Here is a 10,698-nt window from a genome sequence, read left to right as displayed (position 1 = left end):
CAACATTGGAGCCAAACGCACTTGCGAAAGAGACAAAATAAACAAAGCAGTAAAAATCGCAAAACGGTAGTGTTAAAATCAAATATCGTTTACTGTAAATACCTCAAGAACGATTATTTGAATGCCCGCCCCAGATATAGCTTCTAAGCTTAAATAGCGAAAGAATGAACAGTTCTTCACGTATTTGTTGCTGTTTTTTTTTTAAAGAAAGAATGTCGTATATCAGATTCACTTGATGCCCCTTAACTCAGCCGGAAAACTGATTTAAAGTTAACACTGACGGTTTTCGTCGAAATGTCTGTGTTAAAACACCGCACGCTTTTTATTGTGACGTAGCTTATCGGGCCCAGATCACTTGAACACTCAAGTATCACGCACGCAATGTTGACAAGTTGTACATGTTTCACTTGTCAAATGAAATTTAAGAAGTGTTCATTATACTTAACGTGAGCGCGAAATTCAATTTAGAAAACACAATGAATTTTGGATCTGAAGCATTTGGCGCGATTTTATCATGGACCCTGACGTCTGCGATCGATCTGCTTATCCTTGGTCGCTTTCAAGAGTTACGGGACGCGATCTCGACCCTGGAAAGCACTGGTATGTCGTAACAAAAAGTTTATGTGGGATCAGGCCCAACGCTTTTTCAAAGAGCGACATTTTTCGTCGATTCCCCGACGAAATACGTTCTGTGCCGCCAGCAGATCTGAAGCCCGCCAATGCGAGTTGTTTGTTCCACACCAGACAACCAAACAACTTGTATGTCGCATCTACATTTGGTCTCTGCGCTGGACTGCTTAGACAGCGAGAATTTCCTGCAGATGGCTTTGTGAGATCGAACAAAATTTCTGCTGTTGTTGATGCAGTGAATCGAATTGCGCTCGACTGTGAACTGTCGGACACTTTAGGCGGGAAAAGCTCCCATGACCACGAACTGAAAAAATGTAAGGCAAGAATCGGCGAGCTTGAGTTCGAGATGCAGGAACTACAGAAGAATAACGAATATCTCAATTCATTCTTGCCTTCCTCTCCTCCTTTAGCAGCCTCTTCTCCGTCTTGTTCTCAAAAAGAAAGCAGCAGTGACAGCAGCAACACCAGCAGCTGCTGCAGCAGTGTTATAGAGGAGACCTTGAGTAGCCCACTTGGTCCAACGTTAAAAAAGAGGAAGGTCGCCAGCGAATGCAGAAAAGTTAGCGCAGAGGTAGACGGTGTGTTGGCGAAGTATCATGAGACCCTTTCCTGTATATTAGGGAACAGTTTTCTTTATGGTACTGATGAAGAGAAAGGAAAGGTCTCAGAAATGATATCCGAAGTGGTTAATTTAGTGATGGATGCTCGAGGAGCTAAGAAAAGGGTAACAGAGCTCCTCTTACCGCCAACCTATCAGCGACTATTGGAGAGTATGCGAGTGCCTGATTGGGTCTTGCTCTATTTTAAATTGCAAGCAAGATTACCGGATGCAGCCTGGCAAACTCTTCTCAACCTTACGCAGCTTGGAAGAAGTGGGGTAAGTGACCTCATATAAGCTTACTTTATTGATAAAATCCTAGTGAAGGTTTAATTTGCTGCTTTTGGGACTGCTACGGGCCTTGGCAAGAGTAGACCTGAATTCATGCAGATCAGAACAAAAATTATAGCCTATGGCCCCCCCCCCCCCCCCAAAAAAAAAATAATAATAAAATAAAATAAAATAAAATAAAACAAAACAAAAAATACTTTTATTAGTTTTGTAGTGAACAATACAGTGTTAACAATATCTTATCTTACCATGTGACAACCAGGTATCACTGCCATAAAAGTCACAGCTAAAAAACCTGTCCTACTCCTTAAGTCAAATATCCTTTATTATCAAATATAACCCCTTCCTAAATAGTTCAATATTCGCCATCCTTTTACCTTTAGAAAATGAAAGTGGCAAATCATTGAAAACAATATTAATAATTATTCCACGAGCCCGCATTGGATACGAGATGGTAAATAGCAATTATCAATCTCATATCCAACAAGGGAGAATGTCATTTTCAAATTATAGATGATAGCCAGTGATAGTTTGTGTCCTAAATCACTTAATGTATTCCATACCCGTAACACCCCCAGAATTGTGTGTTGTGTGAGTCACTTCAAGTTTATAACCCGGAACACAAATCAAGAAGCGTGCAATAATAACAAAACAGATATTTGCATACTGCACATACTGATTCAGACATTATGCAATTAAAGAAAAATAAACAGTGCAAGCAGTGGGGATTCCTTTTGAAGAAATTATTTGGCATGCATCTTGGCACAGGAGATTATGGCCACTTGGTAATTGACCACAGTTCAATGTTACTGCGCCATTTTCGCTCACTGCACAAGTATTGTGGACAAGGTTTTGAGGCATCTCACAAACTACATCGCAATTTGTACTCAAAGGCAACCAATCATGACTCAACTGCACCAGGGCAGTCACGTAAGTATAGTTGAACGTCAAACTATGCTAACTTAATTCATTATTCTCCCTCCTTTCTTACAGTTAAAGTTATTCTTTGTTAATAACTATTGCAGACATTACCCTGTACTGTAGAAGCTGGTAAACCGATAATACAACAAATCAAAGTTTGATTGTTGTGTAAGCCTACTGGTCTTTGAATCTCTTTCCATCTATTACACTGTAAGTGAAAGTCCCTTTACAAAGATGCCCTAAAAAGCAAGAAATTTTGCTTTTTGCTGGTGCTGTAGATTTCAAATATATGTAGTTAATAATAATAATAATAATAATAATAATAATAATTGTTATTGTCATTGTCATTGTCATTGTCATTGTCATTGTCATTGTCATTGTCATTATTATTATTATTATTATTATATCTGTTTATTTTATATTATTTCAGTGGATCACATTCTTACCCATTGGTTTTCAACCATGCTGTTGTCATTAAGATACGCGTTTCGTGAAGCCAAGAACTGCATTGTGTTTGGTGAGTTAACAGTGTGTACATGTATATTCTCTAAATTCTGCAGTTGACAAAAATATTACATTTTATTTTTATCTGGGACACACAAGGTTCCTCGTTGAGGGAATGTAGCTGAGTGCTTGGAGTACTCAGTGAACTTGCAATCCTTGGGTACTGGGTTCAATTCCTGCTCTGTTCCCCAGCACACATTATAACTGATTAAAAAATTTCAAAACTTTTTAAGATTGTCAAAGTCATTCACTCACTTTCCATGTACAATTTGTACTTTAGAAAGTATACCATGATCATTCAGTATTGAATTTACACCTAAGCATTTTGAGTTGACTTTCTCATATTATGCATGACAATGCTTTATTACTTTTGCTTAAGGAAAGAAAAAGTTTTCCTTTCGTGGCTGTGGGTGGAAGGCAATTGACACGAGAAACTGGTCCCGGGAGCATCGAAATTGGATTTTTGTAATAGACAATTTGTTCACTCAACTATTTGGTGAAGACTTCTTGGGGTGTGTTTATGATAAAGACAAGGGGACAAGTGTTGATAAGCAAATTCTATCAACTCTAATTGATTACAGTCATGACCAGTGGCAGAGTACTTATTTAAAGCAACAAGCAGCAGCAGAAAAAGATGCACCTGCAAAAGGTTTTATTCCCAAACATCGTACATTGATGAACACTTTCCCTTCTCCTAAAAAGATGATCCTTGGAAGTGAAACTAGTCAAGACAGGGTTATCGTTCTTGGTGAGGATGGCATTGAGGTGGCAAATGGGCCCAGCAATGGCTATCAACAACAGCTATCATCCACCAAATCTGCAGCATCCATTCTCGTGGAAGACGATGATACTGGGCAGGCAAACAGCCCCAGAGATGGCATTCAAGAACAGCTATCATATGCCATATTTACAGTAGCCACTAGAGGTCAATTAGCCTCACTAGCCTCATTAATTCCCCCAGTATCTTCTCCTGGAGGTTCGTTGTCCCTTCTGCTTGGTCATGTCACAGATAGTGGTTCAGCATTTACAGATCCTTTCACTGTAGGTCAACGTCCATGCCAAGCAGTCATTGAAAGAGCTGAAACTCTCCTCTCTAATGAGAGGAAAAAAGGAAACAATCCATGTGGTGTTGTAATTCCAGGGCTAGGCCAGTTCTCTGAGCAAAGCTTAAGAATTCTGAAAAGGTTTTGTGCTATTTCAGAAGCAAAACACAAGGTGACTGCAGAAGCTACATGGCTTGCTGAAGTAGATTGCACACAGAGAGAACTTGAACTTCTTCAGTCAGTGCTGTGGAACAGACCAGCAACAAGTTCACTTCTGGCATGTGACCACAAAGCTATTGATGTCCTTTCTTTCTCTGAACTTGCAGAAGAAAGGTACATTGACAGCTTTGTTATTGATGTTTGCATCAGCAAGTACATTGAAGAGTACTACTTGCAAGGGAAAAAGGACACATTGTATCTACCAACTGATTTTTTTCAGTGGATGCAGGTCCAAGACAATTACCTAACCTTTCATGTTCATCAATCATGTGCTCATGTGAATGATGTATACCTGCGGTTTACGTTAAGGTTTCCGGTTGACGATAGTTAATAGCAGTCCGACTTCGTTCCAACCCTTTCTACTGAACTGGTAGTTGAGTTCTCAAAAACATTTTGTAATGTACTTAATTTTGTTGGTAACGGCAAGAAAAGAAGAATGAAGCCAGAATTAAGATGTACTGGTTTTAATCAGTTTAATAGCTTAATGGGCAGATCGTACTATTAATTACCAGTGGTTCCATGTTGGAAGGGATGTCCTGTCAGTAGCTTTATGTAAGATTTTATGGTAGAATAATTGATGCATAAGGGGAAGCTGCTTTTGATGTAATTAACAGTTTAAAGAATACTTACCGAAAGGAAGTTATGGAAGTGGACGAACGCAACTGCAGATCGGCATCAACGAATGAAAAAGCAAAGTGTGCAGGGAGGTGCAAAACCAGTAACGAAACTTTGCGGCGATAATCAGAAAATGGTGATACGAAAAATTCTGACAGTAAATAGTCCGAATCTTCTGTCGAGCATGCAAGCACAAACTCTAGCCGGTATCCAGCACCACAGGACACCCATGCATAAGAAAGCAGTTGGCACGATCAACATTAACATTGGTTGTAAAAAGGATGAGATTTTTTGTGTATGGAAAGCCTTTATTTGCGTCCATGTGTCCAAATTTAGTTTAAATGTCAGATGCACTGGATATTGTCCTGGACTCACAAACTGAAGTGTATTTTTTTAATTAAAAGACATCTAGGGTTACATTTCAGCAACTGGAACAAAAACTTCTGTATCATGAAAGTAAGAAACAACCATGGCCATTTAGCCGAAATCTTCCAGTCATACCACTTGCACACGACTCACATACAATCGTATGCACATTTTCCCTAAAAGGGCCGTCTTGTAAAGATTTGGCCACCAAATTAGGTCTAGTTCGCGGGTAGCGCGACCCTCGCCATACCAACTACCAAAGTACTTATGCACGTGATCTTGGTTTTAGGTGCCCATCCATGAGCTTTGCTTTTGGCTGCAAGGAGAGCTTGCATAGGAGTAGCTTTCTCTTCATCAGATTCCGATATTTCCGAGTCTCCATTCCACTTTACTCGTTCTTTGAGCGAAACGACGTTTTGTTTCGCTAAAGCATGGTTAATCATGCTCAGGTCAAAGAAACGGTACGTCACTTTTCTAATGCAAGAGCTGAAAATGGGTACCCGCCAATGTGGCTGACTCCTGACAGCATGGGGTTGTGGGTTATTGAGGTCTTTCAGCAACTGTTGAAAATATTTTGTCGAAACCATGTTGTATTCCAGTGTCTGCCAATTGCCTGTATAGGGACATGAAACAGTACTTGAGTATGTTTTTAGTTAGTAATTTACATGTACATCAACCGTTAAAAGACTACTACTGTTGTCAATTTTGAGCATTATTCGGTGCTTTACTGGTAGATGAACGGTCGCGCAGGCTATAAAATGAATCAAAAATACAATCTCACAGAGAAAAAATATGTGACCCCTTCATGAATTCACGGTGAGTGTTCACATCCTCGTCATGAAAAAACACGGCTCTTTTGGGAATTGATTTGTTTACATGACTTTTCTCAAAATGCTTAACAAGCGCGTGAAATGTTTTGACCTTTTTGGATCATTCCTCACAACGTAAATGTTCCATTCGATCAGCCATTCTGATCGAGCTACGATGATAGGGGCGTGTCTATTTCCTGTGTTTCTGTTGTGGGTTATTACAGTAACCACTAATACGCAAGGATGTTTCTGTTGCATGGACAACTATAAGCCCTTTGTTTTTTAAAGGAATATCCATTTGACATTGTTCTCGCCTGGTCAACCATGGAATCCCAAAAAAAAGCGTAAAACTTGTGAGAAAGAATCTTCAGAACAACGACAAAAGAAAAAGAGAAAAAAAAGAAAAAGCAAATCGCAGGAAGAGATTGTGCGAGGTGAGTCAAGAATTACACGTGGTGCAAAACATGCACTTCCTCGCGCCCCGAAAGAACAACCAAAGAAAAGAAGGCTGGAGGATTGTGAGAAATACCTACCCCGAGGAAAAAGGATGGTTTCGGTATCGCTTCAGCAGGAAAGAGGAAAAATTAACCAGAATATTGAAGCGGGCACTGCAGCCAGTCGGGAGAAAACAGCCAAACGTCAAAAGGAAATTTTAGTGCAACCAGTTGAAAAATGCATCGAACGGAATCTAGGTTTCAAAGAGCTAGCAACAGCAAACTTGATTCCAGACAAGGGGGCTCGTTCTATTGGCAGTGGCACTTGGCAACTGCTACCCTGGAACGTACCGCGGCATTTCTGTAGTCATCAAAGAGTACAAAGGAAGTGCTCGTGAAAGCAGGAACCGTTTATCCCTTTTACAAAGAGAGGCAAAGCACGAGGCACAAGTTCTGCAGCAAATTTCGGATCATCCAGGTATCCCACTTCTATTTGGCGTATCCTTGAAAGAAATGCCTGTCAGCATTGTGCTGAAGTTCCATGGGGAAGATGGCCAAAGCCTTACCGTTCACAAAGCAGCAAAAAACAGCGTCATCTCCGAACTGAAAAACTGGAACAGAATACTGCATGACACAGCGGATGCCTTAGAGCATATTCATAATTGTGGATTTGTGCATAATGATCTAAAATCCAACAATGTTGTTTTAGAAAAACGCGTAGATCAACTTCATCACCCGGTCATAATTGATTTTGGCAACAGTGTAGCATTCAGCAAAGCGAAGAATCCTGTCCCTAAGCCATCTCATTTAAGAGACCACTACAAGAACAGTTATATTGCTCCCGAACTTGTCAACGGAAGAGGGAAACCTTCGGTTGAAACTGACGTATGCTCACTTGCTTTCCTGGTCAAAACAGTTTACGAAATTTTAAAGTTTGAAAACATTGCTCTTATTAGGAACGGTTTGTCATCCCAGCTGCGAAGAGACCGTCAATCTCAGAAATAAAAGCAGCTTTACATGATGCTTGTTAGGTTAGGTTGGCATTTTTGTTTCCTTCGCAAGATTTAGTTTGTAAATAATCCGTTGATCTCAGAATATGGCGATTTTATTATTCTTGCATTACAATCTTTTCGGTTATTGTTCGAAGTGCGTGTCTGTTCTCTTACATTTTATCAACATGCAGTTAGTTTTAATTCAAAGTGAGTGCATTTAAGGAGTTATTTTTCTTTTGAAACCATTTCCTCGGAAGCAAAGAATTCATTTTTCATTGATATACCATGTACCATTCGGGCAATTATATTTGCTAATTGAGTGAGATTGTGAAATTATTTAATTTTTTTACTTGTTTGACCAGTTAGTGTTGTACCTGGAAAATAATAAAAATGCATCAATCGGAAATTGCTGTCATTTTCAATTAGGTAACGGAGCTTGAATTACTGTTTTGTGGGTGATATCCGAAGTCCCATGAGCGTTCATGCAACACCTCAATATACCAGGAGGTGTTTAATCTTGGCTTTAAATTACTTATGCAAATTAGCTGGCTGCACATTGAATGTGCAGCCAGCTAATTTGCATAAGATTCTTTCAGACCACAAAGCTCCTCATGATCATACTTCTGATTTTTACCAATGATTGTTCATTTCAAAGGCTGTAATTTAAGCTCCCGACATATTTTTGTTTTGACTTTATTTTCAAGGTAAGCGGATGGCATCACGCCAGTGCTATGAAGGTTCATACATTTTCAAGCCTTAACGACGGGATTTTGTCCTTCAAAAGTCGCAAGAAATATTGCTGGGTCAGGGAATTTCTTCACTTTATCTTTGTTGACAGGTGCTGTACTTGCTTTTTGACTTCCGACAATCTTTCCTTCCGGTATCGATTTTGCGTGATTCCTTATCCAAAATAAGAAAAAAATCATTCTTCAATAATTCGTTGAGAATTCGACAGCCATGATATCGGTGGGACAAGCTGTCACTAGAGCTCAAGCAATGATGCACCAGTCTACCGCCAGAGGAATGTACTCATGTTTGAACAGTCGAGAACGTCTTCGAGCCACTTCGTCCACTTACTCTGCTCCCGTTAACTCGAAGAGAGCGAAAGTTGAAACAAAGAAGGTATTTTAATTTGTGTTGGTGAGGGTGGATGATGAAGATGAGGCTTACTCCGATAGTGTTCACTGTGATAGTTGGATGTTGAGGGATGAAAGTACTGTATTGAGAGGCTTTATAACTCTTAGCTCAGAAGATAATGAACAGGCCATTAGAAAGGCATTGTCTGATGCTATACAGATGAAGTATCCAGGCGTGGCAAGCAAGGGCCTAGTTTTTCTAAAGGCAAACAGGAGAAGACTAACACAACCAGTGAACAAGTAAAATCACTGGCTGGTCAAGGGGCAATTTACGTCAGACTGAAACATGGCTTTGGCTTTCTTCTAGACAATCAAAGTTCAGATAACATTAGCTTGACTGATGGTCACGTCAGCAACCACACAGAGAGTACTGGACCCATATCCATCTCACAACAACCACAACACCCACAGGCAGAGGCAGCAGCCACACACACAGTAGACTCGTGACCATCCCACGAGGCCCACAGGCAGGAGGCAACCACAAACAGATCTACCCCACAACCAATAGAGGGCCTGCCCACAGGACGACAATAGTGATGATCTCTTTCCAGTCACAGGACACAGCAATGAAAATCTGAATGCAGTCACTGCAGTAATGGTGGTCGACCTGGAAACAGCTGTGGCAGAGTACATTAGCATCTGTGAGAAAGATCATGTTGGCAATCCTGTGGAGATACTAAAGTGTGCCCATATGCTCATTCTGCAGGGTCGCCCATTGGATGTAAACTCACCTGAACAGCCACTTGACGGTGAAACTGACTTTGTCTGTACAGACAGATTTAATGTTTGGAAGAATTCGGCCATAGAGGAATTCCAATACCTTTGACACCCAAGAGTCATACTGGAAGTTTCGTTCCATGGGGAAATTGCTCATGATGCTGGGGGCCCTAGGAAAGAATTTTTTCGACTGTCTTAAAGAAATACAGCAAGGACTTTTTAAAAATGGACTTTGTGAGCTCATGGCCAAAGAATATGAGTTTGCTGGAACTATTATGGCCTTGGGTATTCTTCAGAATGGACCCATTCCACGGTTTATCCCTGAAGAAATTCTGCAGGAGATTTTTTCGAAGAATCTCACAAGGCCATGCATTGCAGAGCTTTGGAAAGGATTCACGAAACTTGGGTCTGAAATTGCAACAAATCTGCTGCTCTTTCTTCATCTACCACATCCAAACGAAGCAAATAAACTCTCGAGACGACAGCTTGTCCTACTCCTCCAGCTATGATCCTCAGAGGAAGGCACAAATGTACGCAAGTATGAAAATGATGTGTAAGCTACATTCTCAAAGTATGTGCGAGAAGCTGCAAGTGGAAGTAGGAGTGCAATCACTCTTGGCAGCATTGTACAATTTGCAACAGGGCTGGATGAAGAAGCACCCCTTTGATTTGAACTACAACCTACCGTAGTATTCAATTTGTTGCTGCAATTAAAGAGCTGAAGTGGTCTTTTGTCCCAAAAGCTAACACATGTAGTAAATTTATGTTTTTAACCAAGGGGCTCCCATTGTCTTCCTTTACCAGCTGAGGAGGACCTCTTTTATGTTAAATGATACTGCCTTTTCCAATACCTACTTTGGATTTGCATGAGACAAATGTATGTTTTTGTCTTTGCTAACCTAAAGAAACTTTGTCTTATGATTTAGTGCATATAGTGACAATTCCTTCACATTTTCACAAATATTTAAGGATAAGCCGTAGATTTATAAACTGTTTTGAGATGCAAATTGCCTCCTTGAATTGCATTCTGCGAATTTAGTGTTGCTTCTTTTAAATGAAGTCGAACACAGAATTGGATAGCACAGTGAGGATAGGTTGTTATTGTCAAGTCTCCCAAAAAATGTTTGCACAGAGCTTTCACTATCTCTTACTTGAAAAAGATTGGCAAGGATTTTGTGAGTTTAAAGGACTTTTTAACCTCTCATACCTCACATTATCGAACAGTTATTCTCGACTTTTTTACATTACTTTTGTCTATGTTTTGTCGAGACAATTTGTTTAACAGAAAACTTTATATTTTATTCCTCTTGTGGCTGGCTCGAAAGCTGGTTTCCCGGGCTTATCACTTTTTAGGCTGGCACAAAACATTCTTTGCCACTGAGGTTGGAGACAAAGATGCTATGGCTAAACATTGCTGCAGGGC

General features: G+C 40.2%; 1 protein-coding gene across 1 annotated transcript; it reads left to right on the top strand.

The window, feature by feature from the left end:
* Positions 1-514: 514 nt before the first annotated feature.
* On the top strand, positions 515-9,384 carry LOC137991387 (uncharacterized). Its single transcript, XM_068836481.1, has 7 exons — positions 515-1,507; positions 2,221-2,449; positions 2,871-2,957; positions 3,324-4,515; positions 6,285-6,430; positions 6,750-7,391; positions 9,110-9,384. The coding sequence occupies exons 1-7, from the start codon at positions 515-517 to the stop codon at positions 9,382-9,384; spliced, it is 3,564 nt and encodes a 1,187-aa protein (XP_068692582.1).
* The last annotated feature ends 1,314 nt before the right edge of the window (positions 9,385-10,698 follow it).

This window comes from Montipora foliosa, chromosome 2 (genome assembly GCF_036669935.1).
Source record: "Montipora foliosa isolate CH-2021 chromosome 2, ASM3666993v2, whole genome shotgun sequence".
Lineage (NCBI taxonomy): Eukaryota > Metazoa > Cnidaria > Anthozoa > Scleractinia > Acroporidae > Montipora > Montipora foliosa.
This window is presented reverse-complemented; position numbering and strand designations above follow the sequence as displayed.

Excerpts from the sequence above, each read along its gene's own strand:
- LOC137991387 (XM_068836481.1), top strand. The coding sequence starts at position 515 with ATGGACCCTGACGTCTGCGATCGATCTGCTTATCCTTGGTCGCTTTCA. Across the intron at positions 2,450-2,870 it reads AACTGCACCAGGGCAGTCAC|TGGATCACATTCTTACCCAT; the intron begins GTAAGTATAGTT and ends ATATTATTTCAG. Across the intron at positions 6,431-6,749 it reads GCAGGAAGAGATTGTGCGAG|TGGCACTTGGCAACTGCTAC; the intron begins GTGAGTCAAGAA and ends TTCTATTGGCAG.